This window comes from Cynocephalus volans, chromosome 9, assembly GCF_027409185.1.
Source record: "Cynocephalus volans isolate mCynVol1 chromosome 9, mCynVol1.pri, whole genome shotgun sequence".
NCBI classification, from domain to species: Eukaryota; Metazoa; Chordata; class Mammalia; order Dermoptera; family Cynocephalidae; genus Cynocephalus; species Cynocephalus volans.
Genome location: NC_084468.1, coordinates 55,653,478 through 55,675,550, shown reverse-complemented (window position 1 = coordinate 55,675,550; position 22,073 = coordinate 55,653,478). Strand labels below are relative to the sequence as shown.

The 22,073-nt window shown below is 33.0% G+C and overlaps 1 protein-coding gene across 4 annotated transcripts in view; it reads left to right on the top strand.

Annotated features, from left to right (window-relative positions):
- Window positions 1-22,073, top strand: part of EPHA5 (EPH receptor A5) — a 350,421-nt gene that overhangs the window by 251,219 nt on the left and 77,129 nt on the right. For all 4 annotated transcript variants that reach the window (XM_063108762.1, XM_063108760.1, XM_063108761.1 and 1 more), the window contains exons 6-7: window positions 9,864-9,988; window positions 15,723-15,882. In XM_063108762.1, coding sequence (XP_062964832.1) covers window positions 9,864-9,988; window positions 15,723-15,882 — 285 coding nt within the window. The remainder of the gene's footprint in view (window positions 1-9,863; window positions 9,989-15,722; window positions 15,883-22,073) is intronic.

The window sequence follows — 22,073 nt, the reverse complement described above, 5'->3', positions numbered from 1 at the left end:
ATTGAAAATAACGCTAATTTGTGTATTAAAAATTCTATTATCGGGTAATAACAAGTAATAAATAGAAAACAAATTCTATGATAATTAATTTGGTGGTGGATTAATTTTGCTATCCAAAAAGAGGCATGTTGTCATTTTACACCTTGTTACGTTTAATGTTTGCTTTTGTAATTTGCATGATTGTTTTGGAGAACTGTGACTATAAATGTCAGTGATATAGTTCTCTATTTTTATTATTGATATTTTATTTTTTAATTAACAACATTGTAAATGTAACTTCAAAATAATATTTGAGCATACGGTTTAATACTATTAAGTGCGATCAGGTGAAAAATTACTTCTTTGCAATTGTTACTTTTATTTCTTAATGAAAACACTTAATTTTCTATATTTTATGGTTTTCAATTCTTTGCAAAAGCAAACTCTATCTAATGAGACATTTCAGTTCATAAGTTCTTTTTATTTATAAAAGCATCATCTCTGTAGAACTACTGACATTTAAAGCCAGATTTTTGTGAAATGGTCATTTCAAAACAACTGAGATCACATATCAAAAGATCCAGTTGCAGGCTTTTAAGATGGAGAGATTGTAGGGTTTTGTCTGAATGAGCAGATTGAATTTTTGAGAAAGAAACCTTTAAAATGCCCTTTTTCTTTAGTAGTGACCATGGGTACCAGGTGTGCTGAAAATGTACTGTAGTTGTTTTCCTTGATCCAATAGTATCAAATGACATAATAGGAATAAGGATGTATTAAGTATATAATTAGTGTATCCAATTTATATACAATGCATTATAGGAAATATAAACTATAACAATGATATATATATGTATATATATTTTGTAGGTGTGTGTGTATATATATATGTATTATAAAATATCTGTCTCACTTTTCCATGTTAACAATTTTTAATGTTTATAAGATAATTCAGCAACTGCATTTCTCATTTACTTTAGGAAATCTAGTTACTGTCTTATCTTCAAATGATAGATGAGTACTCTAAAAGAAACATAGCAAAGTAATCATATATATAGTTTCATTAAACCAGCAATAAAAGATGCACATGACTCTCTCTCTCTGTGTATGTAGTATGTATGCATGAATATGTATATATGTGTAAATATGTGTGTATATATATTCGTATACAGCAAGCCTTTGAATGACATGGGTTTGAACTACATGAATCCATTTCTATGTGGATTTTTTCAATAAATTCATGCATAACATACCTAACCAAACAGTTAAGTAGCCTACCTAACATACCTAAGAATAGGCTATCAGTAGTTAAGTAGTTAAATAGTTAAGTACAGCCCTACCCACTGACCCCCGTGCCCCAGTCCATTCATCTGTCCCCAGCCCAGGGTGCTGGGCTGTGCAGTGCAGCCAGGACCAGGGGGAAGGTTATAGGCAAATTTTCTGTATGCTGATATGGGGATCTGAACCGTTGACCTAGATTTTGCAACACCACTCTCTAACCAACTAAGCTAATTGGCTAGCACTAATTGGCAGATTTTCAAGGGCACCTAACCCCCTCATTCTGTGTGGTTAAAAGGCCAACTACATATATATGTGTGTATTTGTGTATGTGCGTATGTGTGTGTAACATTATATATAAAATAAAATAAGAATTTATCTATACCTACTTTTCTTTAACTGTGTGTGTGTGTATATACTTATATATGCAGTCAGTGGAAGGCATTTAATATGAATTGTCTATGAGCATGTGTGAGGGTACTTCAAAAAGTTTATTAAAACAATTGTATTATCTTTTAATTTTAATCTTTTTTTTTCATAAACTTTTTGACAAACCCTCATACACAGACACACAAAAATAGCAGATACATCGATTATGCTAATGTAAATGCTTTTTCATCTTAGAAACCATATGCTAAAGAAAAATGGACTAGATTTAGGTTTTGGATTTTGCTGTAATGCAAAGTCTCTGCAATTTCTACAGCTATATTTCAATTTAATAGGTTATCTAGGGTTTTTCTTCCTATTTTCTCCTTTCTCTTTTTCTGCCCTCCTTTGTGAAGAAGTGAAAGAATAGAAAATTTTGTGAAGAGGGTCACCAAAGATAGCAGATCTAACACCCAGACTTTCTCTGTTATTTCAAAAGTCTATTCTTACCCAGGAATATATTTAAACTTCAAATTATACTCAAGTTTTCATAATTATTAAACTGACATATATAACTGCTTATATATACATAAATATAAAATTGTGTGTGTGTATATATACATATGCATTATTTAAAAGATTTTGGTGTAGTTCTCATTTTAAACAAATAGTTAGGGGTGGTAGAATAGGAACTAAAAGTCAGTTGACTTTCAGTTCTTTACTTATTCTTTGTGCTAGAAATTTCTAGATTTCTCTGAAATGCTTCAGTACCATTATTTATTTATTTTAAGATTCCGTTATTTTCATTGTTATATACGTATTTAATATATGACATACTCGCATATAGTATACCAATACTGTGCTGTGCCAAAACCAAGAAGAAAGTGTGTCACTTTGAGGTCATATATACTGGAATTGAACTAGTAAGTAAGTGGATGGTGGATAGTTGAGAGCCACTGCTGGCGTAGGAGGTTACAGGTAAGTATGGTGAAGAGGTTAGAATGATCCATGTGATAATTGATTAGAGTTGGTGACATCAGTGTTTACTTACTGTTTAGCTTAATATGGGTATAGATGGTTATGTATAGAAATACTCATAGAATAACACAAGTTAATACGCACACATTTTTTCCTTGCTCTGTCCGCTAGACAGCCTGCAAGCAATGACATCTCAATGGCAAGGAACACACTTAATACCCAGATCTTGGTTTTTAATGCCATTCTCCAAGAAAATAAACCAGTGCTCTTTGGAGAAGTGACTGATTGTAGCACTAAAGCATTATATGCTTGGAGCATATGGTCTTCTAATGCTAGAAAGTAAGAAAGTGATGTAGAAAACAAACAAACAAACAAACAAATAGACAACCCACAATGAAAGGGGTATGTCAAGGAGACGTGGGAGCTCTGAAAGAGTTCTAATGGCCAAAGTGTTAACAATTTGAGTAATAAAATAAAGTGTAAGATTATAAACTAAAGTACGAAAAATTCCATAAGGCCATACTGATATAAATTATTAAATATATTAAAAAATGAAAAAGAATATACAAGTTTTCTGTGAAGAAGAATTCCCAATAATTTAAGCAGTTACTCTACCTTCAGGGAAGTGGATCATATATCCCTGCTTCTTGAGTGTCGTCTGCAAATAGAGACTTCCTTCCAAAGAGTACAATAAGGAAAGCTGGAAAACAGATAACTTTATAATGGAGAAATGTGGTAAACACTACATCAGTCAGGTGATCAAGGTTAAAATAACAATGATGGTATGTTGGTTGTATGTACCCTTGTTATGTAATGGAAATAGCAATTTACCTCTGTGGTATTCCTCCCAAAAAACTCACAACCCCAGTGCAATCATGAAAAAAAAAAAAAAAAAAAAAAAAACTATATTAACCTTAATTGAGAGGCAGTCTACAAAATACATGATCAGTGTGTCCCCAAACTGTAAAGGTCATTAAATTTACAAAAAGCCTGAAAATGGTCACAGCCAAGATTATCCTAAGGAAACATGATAACTAAATGTAATGTGGTATGCTGGATGGGATTTGGAGACAGAAAAAGACATTAAGAAAAAATTAAGGAAATCCGAATAAAGTATATACTTTAGTTAATAATAATCTATCAATATTGGTTCATTAATTGTGACAGATGTACTATATTAATGTAATATGCTTCTGATATGGGACACTAGGTGGAAGATATATGAGAACTCTCTTTACCATCTTATTATTTTTTCTGTAAACAAAAACTACTCTAAATTTAAATGTTTATTTAAAAAATTCAAGCATAGAAAAAATTAGTCTGTAATGGGAACAATTATTAACCAAAAAGATCTGTATCTTGTGTATTATACTGGTACTCAAAAGTCAGCTCCAATACAGAGGCTACAATACAGAAACTACTTGGAGTATTTCCACATATCCGAAAGCTACAACTCAGAAGTTTTAGAAATTATTTTGTTTTCTATGCAACTTGATTTCTTTAGTATTTTTTCCCTCTTCCTTCACAGTGACAGTAATAGTTTTATGATTTGACATTATCCATCAAAATTTTACAAGTAGAAATGCCCTAAGTCATTATTCTCATTTGATACTAGGCTTACTTAATAAAAAGATGAGGGGGCAGAGAATGAGCTGTCAGTGTCCCCACTTTCATCAGTTCTACCCAGATGAGGTCAAGATGCTCTGTCACAAGGGAAATTATTCCTGAACTATTTTGATCTCAGAATTGGTATCGCCTACTGAACCCCTGCTATTCTGAACCAGTATTTTAAAAAATATTTTTAGCCACCAAAAAAAACTAAGTTTAGAAAACAATGGTGTTTGTTAAATCAAGCAGTCTTAAGAACCTATGTTTAACTTTGATGGATGCAAGTAAATGACAAAGTATTCAACTTTAGGCTAGTTGTGTCTGTGTTAATTTTTTTTGATAGTTTCACTTGGCGATGATTGATTATGTTATTAAAGAACCTATTAAGGTTTAAAATAAAGCACAAATCTCAAACTAATATTATCTTATTATGTGCACCTAAGATGAAAAAAAACTCAGTTTTGAATGATACATGATGACATATGTTTTTGCCATTCATTCATTTATTCATCCATCCAACCAATCAGCAAATACAATCATCCCTCAGTATTGTGAGGGATTGGTTCAAGGAACCCCACGGACACCAAAATTCACAGATGCTCAAGTCCCTTATATAAAGTAGCACAGCATTTGCATATAACCTATCTACATTCTCCCTCCTACTTTAAATCACCTCTAGATTACTTTTAATCCCTAATACAATGTAAATGCCATGTAAATAGTTGTTATGCTGTATTGTTTTTTTTTTTTTATCTGTATTGTTGTTATTTTTTTTTTCGTGATTATTTTTGATCCTTGGTTGGTTGAATCCAGGGATGTAGAACAAAGAGATATGGAGGGCTGACTGTATTAATTAATTCTATATGCTAAGTAATTTTCTGGTCCTGGACATACAGCAGTGAACTAAACAAAATCAATCTCTACTTTCATGGAGCATACATGTTAAATATACTTTATGCCTAGAAAGGTGGCAATACCATCAATCTGTTAGATGAAAACTGACAGCTCTCTGTAAGAAATATATCAATCTAAAAGGATATTTGCACTGTGGTAAAGTGAGTGTAGAAGTCAGAAAACTTAGTATTTATCTGAATTTTTACTAAAGTGCAACACAACAAATATATCACGGTGATGGGAAAGAGAGTGTAATTTATGATTCACGTTAATTCATAAAGATATTCACCACGGAACAAAGTACATTCAAGAAACCTGCTGTTATCCTTTTTTTCTATTGGTTATGAATATTCATGGGGTACAAAGCTCGTTGTCACCACTCATGCCCAAGATGTGATGGCCAGATCCATACTGGTAGCATGCCCATTACCACAAATTGTGATTATACCCCATGTCCCCCACCCAATTACCCCCAACCGCCCTCCCCATCCCCTTTTCCCCCACTCCTCTTTGTATCCCTGTGCATGCTGTCTCCCTCTGCAAGTCCAACACACCACTGTGGTCTTTCTTTCCTTCATTCTTTCTCTCTTAGTTCCCAGTTATGAGTAAAACGTGGGGTATTTATCCCTCTGTGCTTTGCTCATTTTAAACATAAGTTTCTCCAAGCTCATCCATGCTGTTGCAAATGGGAAAATTTCTTCCATAATCCTCTGCTTCAGTAAATTTGCAACTTTGCTACAAATGCTGTGATGAACCAGGGGCCCACAGCTTACTCTTGCATGTCATCACATCTTCTGGATGCTTGGTCCACAGTGTTATATATGGCATCACTCTTCTCTCACTGGGAATCAATACAGACTTCAAACCTATGCCAAAATGTGAGTTTGAGAACTGCCAGTCAATTACAAATATAATGGAAATAAACAAACTTCAATTTCAAGAATACATTTAGACAATTATGATTTTATAAGCACACTATGTGTTTTGTAATGTTTCAAAAAATTTTGTGGTACTAGACATGTCTAAGAAACCAAGGTAAGGCTTAGAATATGCATCCTCCACACTTGAATATCCCTCATGTTCTGAAATTAAAAGAATAAAAATACACATTGAAGTACCAAGACATTATCACCCTGTTATGAGCATATAAAACACTAGACAGTTAACTTAACTTATATTGCTCTCATGTACATTGTATTTTATATTTTAACTTGATTGAAAGACATACTTCACCCTGAGTTTCATTGTTGAGTTTGCTGTCATGATCAAAAATTAAAAAAGAAAAAAAAAATTCCCAGCAACATTTGCTGAAGAGGCAGTCTCTTCCCCAGTATGTAGACTGGGTGCCTTTGTCAAAGGTCAGATTGTTGTAGGTGTATGGGTTGATTTCTGGGTTCTCTATTCTATTCCATTGATCTGTGTGTCTGTTTTTATGCCAGTACCATGCTGCTTTGGTTATTATAGGTTTGTAGTATAGTTTAAAGTCAGGTAATGTTATGCCTCCAGCTTTATTTTATTTATTTATTTATTTTTCTCAGGATTGCTTTGGCTATGTGTGGTCTTTTATTATTCCATATAAATGTCTGGATCGTTTTTTTCCATTTCTGAGAAAAATGTCATTGGAATTTTGATGGGGATTGCATTGAATCTGTGGATCACTTTGGATAATATGGACATTTTCATGATATGTAGGAGAATGAAACTAGACCCATACTTCTCACCATATGCCAAAATCAATTCAAAATGGATTAAATAATTAAATACACATCCTGAAGCAATAAAACTCCTTAAGGAAAACATAGGGCAAATACTCCAGGAATTAAGAGTGAGTGGGTACAGACTTTTTGAATATGACCCCCGAAGCACAGGCAACCAAAGGAAAAATAAACAAATAGGATTATATCAAACTAAAAAGCTTCTTTACAGAAAAGAAACAATCAACAGAGTGAAAAGACAATCAACATAATGGGAGAAAATATTTGCAAAATATATATCTGACAAAGGATTAATACCCAGAATATTAACAACTTTATAGCAAAAACAAACAAACAAAAACAAATAACCCAATTAAAAAATTTGCAAAGGGGTTGAATAGTCATTTCTCAAAGGAAGATATACAAATGGCCAACAGACACATGAAAAAATGCTCAACATCACTCAATATTCAGGAAATGCAAATGAAAACCACTTTGAATACCATCTCACTCCAGTTAGTATGGCTAATATCTGGAAGACTGAGAATAATAAATGCCGGAAAGGTTGCAAAGAGAAAGGAACTCTCACGCACTGTTGGTGGGACTGCAAAATGGCGTAGCCTTTATGGAAAATGGTATGGAGTTTCCTCAAACAATTACAGATACATCTACCATATGACTGAACTATTCCAATGCTGGCAATATACCCAGAGGAGTGGAAATCATCATGCCAAAGGGATATCTGTACTCCCATGTTTATTACAGCAGTATTTACAATAGCTGAGAGTTGGAACCAGCCCAAACGTCCATCATCAGATGAGTGGAGATGGAAACTGTGGTACATCTGCACAATGGAGAACTACTCTGCTACACAAAAGAATGAAATACTACTGTTCACAACAACATGGATGGACATAGAAAAATTATATTAAGTGGAATAAGTCAGGCACAAAAAGAGAAATACCACATGTTCTCACCTATTTGTGGGAGCTAAAAATAAATAAACAAATAAATATACAAATAAATAAAGGATTGAGTGGGGAAGAAGACACAACAGTCACAACAATTCCTTGAACTTGTTAAGACAAGTGAACAGATATGATATAGTGTGGGGGGTGGGGGGTTGAAAGAGGAATGGGTAATGGGACACAAAAATCATCTACAATGTATATTGAGAAGTTAAAATAAAAAAATTTAAAAATTTAAAAAATTTAAAAATAAAGGAATGGTATATATTATCTTAAATTTTTACCACCAATTATTTATTCTGTACAAATTTCTTGGTTCATTCTGTCTCAGGCACTGTTCTAGATGTTAGGGATTCAGTGGTGAACAAAATAAATAATATCCCTGCCCCCATAAAACTGATATAGTTAGGGGAACTGAAAAAACACCAAAAATATAGTTAAGATATACAGTACTTAAGATAGTGAAATGCAAGAGCAGAGGAGAAAAATTAAGTACCAAAGAAGCAAAGAGAACGGTGAGTTGAAAGTAAATGAGAGTGGGTTTGTAAACTAAACGGAGTAGTTGTGAAAGGCATCTATGAGGAACCCAAGAGAGGTGAGAGAGAGAGGCGTGGAGAAATCTGCGAGAGAAGCGCTTCTGAATGCTGGGAAGCCAAGTACAATGGTCATTAGGAAGGAGTGTGTCTGGAGTGTGGGAAGAATAGAAAGCCTGGGGCAGAGCAGGTGAAGAACAATGGAGGGAGGTGAGAGCAGAGAATGTGCAGCGTGGCAGACAGTTTCAATCTCGTTTTTCCTCTTGAGCTGAGACAGAGAGGCACTGGAGGGTTTAAGCAGAGGAGTGACATCTTCTTGCTTCTGTCTTAAAGTGATCAACCTCTCCCGCAACCCCAGTTTCACACTATGATTGGGTCTAGACTTCTAAACATTGTTCTTGCAGTCTGTTTTTCCAAGTGACATTTTCTGAGGAATGGGAAAAAAATAACTATGACAAATTGTATCATGTGATTGTGTCTGCACAATGCTAAAAATCAAAATACTACGAAGTTATATATTTATATGTATGTATATATGTATAATTTAGTTTCATCTGGTGTCTGCCACTACTCAGATAGGGATATCCCTCAGATTACGCACTACTCCCTATTCTAATGAATATGCAAACACTATTCATTAGTCCATGATTTCTTTCTTTTTTTCTTTCCTCTGTCTTTTGTAAAAGCTAAAATTGTAAAACTAAAGGTCATCTACATCAGAAAAATATTAGTCAGCACCTCTTTATTTTATCACACCCAGAGAGTCTGTACAAGTCTCAACATACTGATAAAAATGGACTTTGACTCAAATATCCAGATGTTTTTGGACCCAAAATATCCAGACATATCTAAAATAGTATATATATTTTTTCTATTTATATTAGAAAAGTAGTCATCTAATAGACACTGTAGCAAATAACAATGAACATTATAAGTGATTGTGACTTCTAGTGAAATATTTTTGGGAAATGGAAATGAAGTAAACTGTCACTTCTACTTGCTATTGATTTCAATATACACCACATATTTAATAACATATTTTTAAGAGAACCCACACTATATTTAATATACAAATTTATTAATGACTGTGAGACCCACATGATTTCAAAAGTAGCAAATTATGAAAAAGAGCCTGAGTGTTGTGGAAATGTGGTAATATATATAATCATGTATCTGTTAGCATAATAGGATATATTACACAGAGTCTATAAGTATTAGAGTCATAGAACATACAAAGGTTATCAAGAACATCTTCATTTTACAAAATACTAAAATAATTTATCTATATTTCTCAACTTTGTGGAGAAAATAGGACTTAATATTCTATGTTACTACAATTTTCTTAAGAGAAAATTCACAGTATATTTAGTTAATTTATATTTAAAACTTTATAATTTTCAAAAACTTACATAGAGAAAGTAAAATTTTTACCAGGTTAAAATCAAATTTAATCTTTTGTTATTTTTATTATACTACAGTCCAAAATGTGAATATACATAATACACAGAACAGGTTGTAATTTTGAGGCTCTATTAATCATGCTATGCTTTATTTGTATTATTTTTCAGCCCCCTCTCCAGTCACCAATGTGAAAAAGGGGAAGATTGCAAAAAACAGCATCTCTTTGTCTTGGCAAGAGCCAGATCGCCCCAATGGAATCATCCTGGAGTATGAAATCAAGTATTTTGAAAAGGTGAGACTAACAAAATAAAAAATGCCCTTTCTCCCTTTTTTTTTTTCTTTTCCCTTTTAGCAACTGCGATTATCCAATTTGTGGAAGAGTATGTTACAATTTTACGTGTAAATCAATGACAATTGATTCTGCAGTCATGATTATAGAAGCTAGAAGTGTACAGGGAGCACTCTATTCATGTTCTTCTATTGCCAAATAGTTTATGATGCCTGGATACTGCTGTGTATAGTCTACCATCAGCTTAACTAGGTTTCTCAGCATTAAAAGACGAAGTCATAGGACATTTTGAAAGTTGCAAACACTTAAGATGTTGATCTTCAGTAGGGACTGCATGTGCTACAAGGAAAATCATGTGTGCTTATGGCCGGTAACAGGGCATGATACCTGTACTACTAAGGAGGTATGGGTAGATAAGACCCACGTATAACATACAACTTTAAAAGATTTTTTACGAATATCTAACACTGTAGTACAAACTTTATTTTATAATTTGAGTGTAGAAAATCAGAAATGTGTGCCTCATATTCCCTATGTTTTCTTGATTTCTTCTTTCCTAAATTGTCTCTTAGGTTCATGCTTACCTAGCCTACCACAATAGTTGTTGAGATCTAAATATAGTAATGTTTCCTTTTACTCATTTTTGGACCCCCAACCAAGTGAGCTATTGATAAAGGAATCATTCAGGTGGAAGCTAAAGATGAACTTACAATTTCCAAAGCTGGACTGCAGTATGTGGCTTAGATATGTAGACACAGTAGTCTTTCTACCACTCCCTGCCCATTCTACTATGATTTTTCTATAGCCTTCATGGGAATGACATGCACTCCTTAAAGCAAGCTGAGTTCTGATAGAGTAGAAAATGATAGACGGGTGCCCAAACCAGCCTCTAAAAGGTGGCTTGGAGACCCTGACCTAGAAGTGTCGGTCCTATGGAAGCAGGAGTAGAAAAGAACACACGCTTAATGCAGACAAATAGATCCCAAAAGAGAAGAGAAGGACTGAGCTACACACACTTAATTACTTCTCCCAAAGTCACAGAGACATAACTCCTTCTCTTTCAGAAAAAAGTGAAGAGGATGGCAGGAACTTTCTTTCTGATGCCTAAGAAACTGCCCAAACTAGGACATTGGAGAAGAAAGGGGGACTAAATGGTTTTCCTTTTCATCATCGTGAAAAATGCTGATGGCTTATTAATTTAAATCACTTAAAAATCCAAGATTTTATGCAAATTCATAGATAAGAGTTTAGGCAAATATATTGAATGTTAATTTTTCATAGTATTATAAGGATTTTTTAAGGATTTGCATCTTTCATTCATTGATTCAGCAATTATCTGTGGAAAGATATGAAAAAGAATAAAACAGTAGTGTGGGGGGGGCGCTGGGGGAGGGCTATCTACATATTCTTTCTAAGTTTGGGATGTTTCTAAAATGTTAACATATAGATTTTACTAAAAGATGAATAAACAGTCAATTATTGCTTCTGAAATAGTCATCTTTTGGGATGACTTGCTGGCAGTATTACGTCTAACTATCAGATCATTAGGGAGCATAAATGATTATTCTTTTATTTCACACACAAAAAAATATGTTTTACTGAATACATTATTTACCAAGAAGGCAATAAGAGAATACCTTGGATTTACAATGTTTATTGTCAACAAAAATGGAACTAATCAAGTATAGTGATGTTAATATTCCTCACCAATTCCTGTTTCTCTGGGATTAGTAATCAAAAACACCACCACAAATTCCAGAGGTCTACAATTTAAATGTATGATATATCCACAAATAATTAGTGAAATTAAGGTTTACATTCCCTATTCAAGTTTTTGAAACCTATATTTAAAATTCTATACTAATGCAGAATTGCATTATGTAGAATTATATAAAAATATATATATATATAAGCACATGCTGAGTTTTACTGCAAATATTCTGTTTCCAGATTTTCATTGTGATTGAAGTTGATTTTAAAAGAAGTTGAGATGCTTAATGAAATTTTAAAACAACCAAACACCAAAAACTGTGTATTTAAGGTATGAATATCTTAGATGAAATAAACTTCAACAGCAGGAAGACTAAAAGTTTGTCAAGTAGTTATTTACCTGCATTGTTTTTCTTCCCCGGAATTAACTAGCTAGACCAATGTCCAGCTTTCTTTTTTCTCCTTAAAGAAACAATCCTATTTCCTTTTTTCTGTTATGAATACCTTCGACTGTTTTCACTACCACTCTTCAGCATATGCATGAGCCTCATTAAGTATGTGATATTCAACAGGAGCCAGGATTTATCTTCTACTTTTTTTTTCTTTAAGTTGCTGCTGCTTTTAGAACAAAGAGTTACTCGGCAAGTGGTGTAGGGGAATCTTTCTTCTATTAATATTATTTCTAGTAATTTGGTCTTATATTTAATAATTTATATTTAAAGCTTTATTAACATATTCTATTATCTGCATTACTCAAAGTAACAAAAAATAATTTGGGAAAAAGATTTTTGTGCATATCCTCAATAAATAAATAACAAGTTGCCTACTTACATGCTTTAAAAACAGCAAAATCTTTATATAGTATATTATTTTGGTGGAAATTATTAAATCCTTTTGGTCAGTGTTTTCCTTTTTACAATGAAGACATTAATTCCCACACCTTTTTGTCAAGACAAATTATTGAGTGTACCAATATAACACACATACAGTTTTTTTTTTCCCCAAGACTTTCAGGAAAAAAATAATGAGCTTTAATAATATGTATTGAGGTGGGAGTCTTGATAGGTTTCCAAAGCTCATTGTGAACCTTCAGAATGACACCACCATTTTATTGGATGGCTTTTGGCCAGACACAGGTGGCAGAGCTTTCCAGGGCACATGCATTTGCCAGCTGGCATTTCTGCCTGCGATTGCCCTGCCTTAATAGAGGTCATTGGGCTTCTCTGCTCCTGCCTGGTGATGGGCCCATTGCCATCTCTTAATTAAAGGCAGAAGCAAAGGGAAGCTGCTCCTTGGCACAGTGTTTGCCAGCTGGCTCCTTCTGCTGAGGCCCTCCCCTCACTGCATGTGAACAGTGTTTGCTAAGCAGCTTGGGAATGTAGCTCATTTGCTCAGCTGGGGCATGAAGGCAGCAAAAGCCACTGCCCTGAGTAAGGACTGGCAGCCAGGTGATTGTGGGTGTTGGAGATTTGTATGTAGCATTTGTAATATTAAGAAAATTACAATATAAGAGTGATTTAAAGGAGTGGAACAGAAGTAAATTTTGGAAGATACTTACATCATTTACAGTGTATATGTGTTAATTCGTTTTGACCCCTTAGACATATGCTTTGCTAAATTCTCTTCACTAATACAGTATTTGGCCAACTCAGAGAGACAGTGTACAATTAGACCCTAGATAACGAACAACTGAGGCATAGATAATATTAGTCTTCAAATCAGAAACAATGTTGTGTGATGTTATGCAATTGATATTGCATCATATATTATTTCAAGGAGCAGCATTTCAGTTTTATTTTAATGCTTTTTACCTTTTTGGAAAAAGTATTAATTTCTAATATTTTTACAAAATGTATTCATTGTGCCTTCAATAGTTAGGATTTGCAACCATGTAAGCTTTTAAAAATTTTGTTTTTACTTTTCAATGGAAGAATTTACCATCATGCTATAGAGTTAAGAGTAAATAAATTTACCGAGGGCCTATTATATTGCAGAGCTTGTGCTTGTTGGTATGCATATTATATAAATCTCTATCTCCTCGCAATACTCTTGATAAATAATTTTGTCCTCATTTTAAAAAAGAATAATCTGAATTTCAGAGTTATGTACCCACATCTACACATCTACTTAGTTAATGGCATTGCTGGAATCCTAATACTGTTATTCCCATGTTCTTTTTTTTTAAAAAAAGCTTTATTTTACACCATAAATTATGTTAATATTTTATGTAAAAATCATAATTATATCGGAATCTCATACTTTAGTTTTGACTACAATTTTTCACCAAGTTACATTCCCTTTAAACAAGTAAAAGTAATACAGCAAACAGACATTTAATCATTTGTTACTGAAAGTTACTGCTGCAATCATAGCCAAACTGGAAAGTAGAACATTATTGAGAAGTAATATTATTTATTCTCAATAGTACTGAGAAATAATAATATTACCAGGTTTATTCAGACTTAAACCAGAGCATGCTCAGATCAATCAGTAACCACAATAGTTTATAGAAGCTATTTAAAATTGTTAAAAGGAACACATCAAGAAATTGTCTCCTTACTGCCGTACTCCTAGCATATAGAAGGGGTAATAGAGTAGACAGTAGAGTAGATAGTAGAAGATCAATAAATGTTTGTGAATGAAGAAATTGACTGGTATTACGAGGTAAAGTTTTATAGGATTTAATTACCTACTTTGAATTGTTTGTAAAACTCTAATAAAATTTCCTAAACACTTTAAAGTTTAGGCAGTTAAATTAATCTGTGCATTAAAAAACTAAGGATCAATCATTTGAAACCTACTTGAATTAGAAATTAAACCATACTTATTCAGAGAGAAATCTGGATGTACTTAACTCTAAGATAATTTTACTTGTCTAAACATATTAAATGAGGAGTGAAAAATTGCTTTAAAAGAAGAATGTTTATAGGTTGTATATTTTACCTAGTATTGGTGGTAATACAGAAAGTGGTTAGAAGTCAACTTTGATGTGTTCAATTAAAAGAGTTGAGAAAAAAAATTAAAATAATAACTATAAAAATTAAAACATATATTTTACTTTTAATAAACTAAATAGTGTTTTCACACATATTGCCAGTTTCATTCTTGCAACATCTCTTTGAAGAAACCCAGGCAACAGTTTCTACCCCAGTTTTGCAGATAAGGAAACTGAGGGTTAAAACAAAACTGGACCTGTTGTATTTTAGCATTTGGTTTCAGTGTCCAGACTAAATTCAGTGCGGTAACTTTGGACAGATGATGAGGAATTATGGATGGTTAGTCTAAACATTTGTTAGCAATCAAAATAGAAACTGTTTTCTGTTTGTTTGTTTATTTCAGTTTCCAAGACCATCCCTCCAATATTTTTCATACTCCATCTTCATTCACTACTTACCTAGCTCCCCCTCCCTAAAAATAGGAAATTTTTAAAAAAAGAAAAAAAAAGTTTTGATTATTTGCTCTTTTTCTTTGATGCTTTCTGTTTAGACTTAGTGAATTGAAATTAAAGTACTCCAGTGAAATAATTACTTCTTCTCCCAAGCCCTAAATACAATTAGAATTCTGATTGACCCTAATTAAAGCATAACTCTAACCTTGCAGTGTGTGAGAAATTGTCAACATTCTCCATGAAAAGGCATCATGTTAGATATGCTCTAAGAAAATATTTCCAAGGAAAACAAGTACACAAATAACAATACTAAAATAATCTGTAAACTAATATCTCCTGCAAAATTGTATTTCAAAAATCTTACATTTTTATTTTTGCCAAAGACAAGTATGGTGGTGAATGGTTAGAAAGAATGTCACACACCACTCTGAGCCCTAGAAAACACTTTAAGATTCTGTATAAATATGGCACACCTAGGGTGTGTAGGAATTTTTTTTTGTAAAACATTATATTTGTACTAATAGAGCGTCCATTGGTTTTCTGGTTCATTTTCTGATCTATGATTTTAAGTTGTTCTGTCATTTGTAACTCATGTGTTGGCTTTTTTATTTTTAATTATATGTACACATGCAACCCAAGGACCAAGAGACCAGCTACACAATTATCAAATCTAAAGAGACAACTATTACTGCAGAGGGCTTGAAACCAGCTTCAGTATATGTCTTCCAAATTCGAGCACGTACAGCAGCAGGCTATGGTGTCTTCAGTCGAAGATTTGAGTTTGAAACCGTCCCAGTGTGTAAGTCATTTTAATTACTGTCAACTCATGTCTCTGTAATGGTTACCAGAAAAGAGTCAGTGGATCAATACCCTCACTGGGCACTCTGTCAGTCTTCCTCTCCCTTTCCCTCTCCCAGGCATGACCCCTTCAGGTAGGAAGCATCTGTCATGCTATTATGGTGGGTCTGCGGGTTAACACATTGGTCCCTGCTCGTCATTGCATTTAGTCTACTGGAAGGTGCTACATCAGGAGATCCTTAAGAATGTTTAGACTTGCTTTTAAAGACTTTCTTTCCACTGCTGCTATACTTTATTGAATTATTGCCATTTACTTTTTACTTGTTTTATTGAACTATGGTACTAGTCTTAGTCTTCCTATGAAAATTCCACAGAGAGCTTTCATTAACATTGAATTTGGAAAAAAAAAATGGTACTCTCAGAAATCAGCTTAATTTCTTAAAAAATTTAAATCTCTAGCACTATCTTAGAATGGAAAACCTGGAAACATTTCTTGAACACCCTTTTCATATCATTTTTCTCGTAAAATAGCATAAAACATTTTCCTCTAATTTTGACAAAATATTTATATTAATTACTTGTCCTAATGCAAACACATTAAAACAGAAATAGAAGACGATAAATTGCCTTGTTTATAGATGAAAGAACCAACACTATTAAACTTTTTTATGAGGAAAGAGTGTGTGTGTGTGTGTGTGTGTGTGTGTCTGTGTGTGTGTGTGTATATATGATTTCTAAATCCAATTTATAGAACTAGTAATTTTAAAATGAAGAAAATAAAATGCATGTTTTCTTTTTTTTTGGAAATCAACAAAATGAGAGTTAGTTACTAGGTTTACTTTGTAAAAAATAGTAGAATTATTAAGTTAAAATTTGAATAAACCTCTATAATATGGCCCTATAGAAAATCAAGATGCACTTCTGCTTAAAGCATGTTTAACTGCAATACCTGGAAAATAATTTGTATTACTTAAAAAATAGCTTTCTAAGAGTTAATCCACTGGATTTTACACAGAGAAAGGTACCATTTTGAAAAAATGGTGGATGACAGTTAATACTGGCTTAAATGAGTCAGTATTACTAAGAAAAGTCTGTTTTGTCATTTAGATATGTAAGGACAGAAAAATATTTTAAAATTACCTTGAGTGTACTTTTAAAAAAGTATTGTTTAATTGGTTACTCAATTCATAACAATGATACATAATAATGACACCTTGGCATACTTTGTTATTGACTTGCTTAATTTTTTAAAAAATATTATTTATTAATTTATACTATACTTCAGTCACTCGTATACAAGGAAGTGAAATTGTTATGAAGTGCTTTTCTTTTTCATCTACATTATCTTGTAGGTCAAAACATAGCCCTAAAACTAAATATAGATGGAAGGAATAATAGGTATGCAAACACATTCATTTTAGAAAGACTATTTAATGTGAGGATTTGGGTGGAAAATCTCCAACCATGCTTTCTCTCCCAAGCTTTAGTTTATGCTTTACAACTGACTTATCCTCTTTATTTTAAATTTATTGTGTATAAAAGTACAGTGCTTAGTATCCCCTAATGGTAACATTTTGCAAAACTATAGCATAAGACTACAATCAGTATATTGACATTGATACAATCCACAGCTCTTAATCACATTCCTGTACTCCTTTGTATAGGTGTGTGTTGAAATGTGTGTGTATTATGTTCTATACAATTAAGTCAGTTGTTTAGGTCCTGCATCTACCACAACAGTCAAGATGCCAAACAGTGCCAACATGATAAAGATCCCCTGTGTTGCCCTTTTATGCCCACAACCCCCTGCCTTCAGGAAAAACTCCCATGCTATCACTAATTACCAGAAACCATTAATCTGTCCTTCATTTCTAACATTTTAATATTCCAAAAATGTTTTGGAATCATGCAGTATGTGATCATTTAGTTTGGATTTTTTTTTTTTTTCACTCAGCATTATTCCCTGGAGATTCATCCAGGTTGTTGTGTGTATCAAATTTGTTTATTTTTTTACTGATTAGTATTCCATGGGATCTGTGTGTCACAGTTTGTTTAATCATTCATCTACTGAAGAATATCTGGGCTGATTCCAGTTTTTGCTATTACAAATAAAGATGCTATTTAACATTTTTGTACATATTTGTGTGTCAACATAAGTTTTCATTTTCTTGGGATAAATTCCCAAAAGTACAATCACTGGATCATATGATAATTTAATGTGTAATGTGGCAAAACTGGCAAACAGTTTTCCAGAGTGGCTGTATCATTTTACATTCCCATCTACAACATATGAGTCAGTTTCTCCATATCCTCATCAGAATTTGGTGCTGTCCCTATTTATTTATTTGTTAGTCATTTTGGATACAGTATTGATATCTCATGATGGTTTTAGTTTGTATTTCTCTGTAGTAAGAGATGTTTAACATCTTTTCATGTGCTTATTTGCCTGCCATGCTGTTTTAAATTTTCCTGATTACAGTATACCCATACTGTTTATTGAAAATTTTATTTTTTGTAAACTTTGATAAGGTTTTCCTAATAAAGAAAGTTAATAGATACTTACCGTGTGAGAGAAAGATTCCAAGTTCTCAGCCTGGCCTTCAAAAGACCTTATAATCTGGCTCTAACAAATCTTTTTGTCCTGAATGACTGTTCAAATATGTAGCTAAGGCAATAAAATCTAGAGAATATCCATGTCATATGGGTTTACAGCCAGGACTGTGAGAAGCAAGGTAAGGTAACTGTGATTTCTCAAGATATGTTACCTTAAAGATCACAGAGATAGTGGAAATGTATATATTTTTTAAAGAAACATTTTTATTTATTAAATAATATTAATGTTTATAATTGTTACAATTTTGTTACATTGTGATATGAAAAGAATTACAATGGGAGTGATTTATAGTGTGTTACATTGTTTGAAAATTTGCTTTTAAGTGTTTTCCAAACATTCTTTAGCTATTCTTTCAAAACTATATTATCAATCAACTGACTTCTAATAAACATACATGAAAAAATGGAAAACATGAGTGACTAGAGCATCATCAAGGATTGAAAATTTAACAATAATTTCAAATGTTAATCATGGTTCATACTGGGTCTAAGAATTTTTTTCAATGCTAAAGAATGACCAAGTATGAAGGGATTGACAGAATTGACAGTACCATATAAATTCTATATTTTCATCATAGTTAATATAATTAATAGTATTTTTTATGTTATCAGGACAAGGAATAAACAAGACAAAATCTTGATGAATTATTTCCTATTAGAAGTAGCTCATCTCACGAATTAATCAGTGCACATTAAATAGTCAATAATTAAAACCTACGATGGGAACTTAGGAAATGATTCAAATTTTTAAAATGATAATAAATGAAAATGCATTTTTTTTTTTTTTTTGTCTTTTTCGTGACCGGCACTCAGCCAGTGAGTGCACTGGCCATTCCCTTATAGGATCCGAACCCACGGCGGTAGCGCCGCTCTCTCCCAAGTGAGCCACGGGCTCGGCCTGAAAATGCATTTTAAATTCTTTCTCACAGCCTATTATGCAAAAAGATATGATGCTAGTGGACTTCAGATAAAAACATAGAAATATGAATGTTTGTGATTTGACATTACTTATAAAATATTTTTCCAAAATGTATTAATTTAAATATTTGAAATTTGTTGGTATACTATTAACAATTATTTTAATGCAAAATATTATCCCATACATGGGTGCATTATTTTAGTACATTATTAAATTAGGTTTTGGAAATTATTAAATATGAAGCATTCGACACAACCAAGAACCCATACTTTTTCTCACATTTAATAAATCCTTCAATCAGCCTGAAGTTACCCTGATTTTACCCCTACCTCTGAATAATCTTGCCGCCTTCCTGCAAAACCTTATCTGTGAGAGTTCTTGAACCAACACAGTGACACCAGAAAGAACTGTTAGAGTCAAATTAGAAGGGCTTTTGAATGCTAGACCGAGATTTGAATATTTTCTTCCGTAGGTAGTAGTGGATCATAACTGTTAAGTTATTATCACGGAAATATGATCAAATAATACTTTTGGATATTTAATATGAGTACATAAAAAACAAGGGTACACTTGAAACACTGTGAACTATGTTTCAGCATTTTGATTATACTCATTTGAATCAAATAGGTGAATATTGAATGAAAAGGCAGATGCATAAAGAAAAAACATAAAAGAAATACAAAAAAATGGTAAATTTTGGGCAAAATACAGGTTAAGAAAAATTCAGTGATCATTAAAAGAAATCAGAAAGAGATTTAATAAGTTTGGTTTGTTAGTCTGAGTTATGGTATGTTTATTTGTTGATGTGTTTTTGTTAATGTCCTTGGAGGTGGAGTGGTATAAGGATCAATTTTAAACATGTTTACTTTTATATCACAATAACATCCAAATAAAAGGGGAAAATAGGCTGTTTTTAAAAAGTAGAGTGATGCTTTGGAGAGAAATAAGTGTTGGAGATATAAATTTGTGACCCTTCAGTTGGTACTTGTTAACTGATTCCATGGGCAAAGAAATATCCATGAGAGGGAGGGCTAATGGGAGAGAAGAAGAGAGAAAGGCAGAAGTAGAAAAGCAAGGAGGATCAGGAGGGAGCATTCACCAAGAATCACTCACAGGGAAGATGTGGGAAAGAATGTGCAACCCATACAACTGATAAAACAGTGCTTCAGAGAGGGACAGAATGAAATCAGCTTGTCTGATACCAAAGAGACCGAGAAGAAAATAGTTTCAAGGATGAGGTATATGTTCAAAAAAATCAAATTCTTCATTATAGTACAGGATAAGGTAGGTGGAGAAGTACTTACTGCGTTTAGCAAATATATCATGCGTAGAACTCAAAGGCAGAGAAGAAAAGTTTCAGAGAGAATTTAATACTGTTGGCTCTCAGAAGATGAGTCTGGTCCCAGATCACTTAGTCAAGAAACTGGCAAATAGGAAATAATAAGAATGGTAATAGAGCAGGAAATAATAAACAGAAATAATATCCACTATTTATTTAAGGCTGTCAGTAATTGAAGCACTCTGCTAAGTGCTTTGTATGTATTATCCATAATTTTTACAGAAATATAATTATCCAGGGAAATTATCCCTAAGTGGAGATAAAGGAAATGTTAAATAGCTTTTTTTGCCCGTATGTGTTCTAAATATCAGACCTGTTTTCAAATTCAGATTGAACTAATAACAGTAAGTTTAGGTGTAAGGATGTATTTCTTCCAAAAGGAGATATCTGTTCAGGCTTATAAGTTGCAGAAAAGTAGTCTATAATGAAACAGAAATCCTTCCTGGAGGAAGAACTTCAAAGGAGCAAGGTCTTGGAAGAGACAGGAGAGGCTTTAACAATGGAGTTAGGTAAAGCAATCGAAGTTATGTACTTATATTTAATCAAGTTCAGATTTGATCACTCTTTTATCTATAAAATTTAGCATTCCTAAAACATGAGAAGTGAAAATGCATTAGTGCACTGAGAAAATAAAGAGGACTCATTTTTTATTAGCATATTCATTATTATGAGTCATAATTATTCTTTATGACCCTTACCTGACCAGTCATTCCCCAATCCATTTCACGGATGATTTTGTTAGGAAAATGATAAGAGAAAATCAAAGGCATTCAAGCACAGTTGCAGCCCACTCAAAATAACATTGGATTTACACAGTCCATGTCTGCAGGGCTGCATGGTTTTCTCTAGAAACAGTGTCCCCTGCAAAACAAAACAAAAAAACACAAAACAACAACAACAACAACAACAACAAAAACAATGGTAGTAGTAATCTTAGTTTAGAGATTAATAAAGCATATCTTGGGGAAGGCTACTAGTGACAGTGTGGTAATTTTGTCTACCGCATTTATACTCCATGCCAGTAACTAAATTCCTTACCACAGACCTCAGCATCAGAGAATAGGAGAAAACAGGGTAATGAGGCATTGAATTACAACTATTATTACCCAAAAAGAGAGAATATTAGGCTCTAAATTCTAGTCTGAAATGATTGAAAGTGCAGATCAGTGCAAAAAGGTGGTCAGAGAGTCACCAAGGGCAAGGCAACCAGAAAAGAAACAAAAGTGATTGGAGACCCAAAACTATTGGTGGGCCAAGATCTGGTAAGGGACTAAAAAACAAACATGGAAAGTATGATTGGTACTAGTTTGGGTGACTTAAA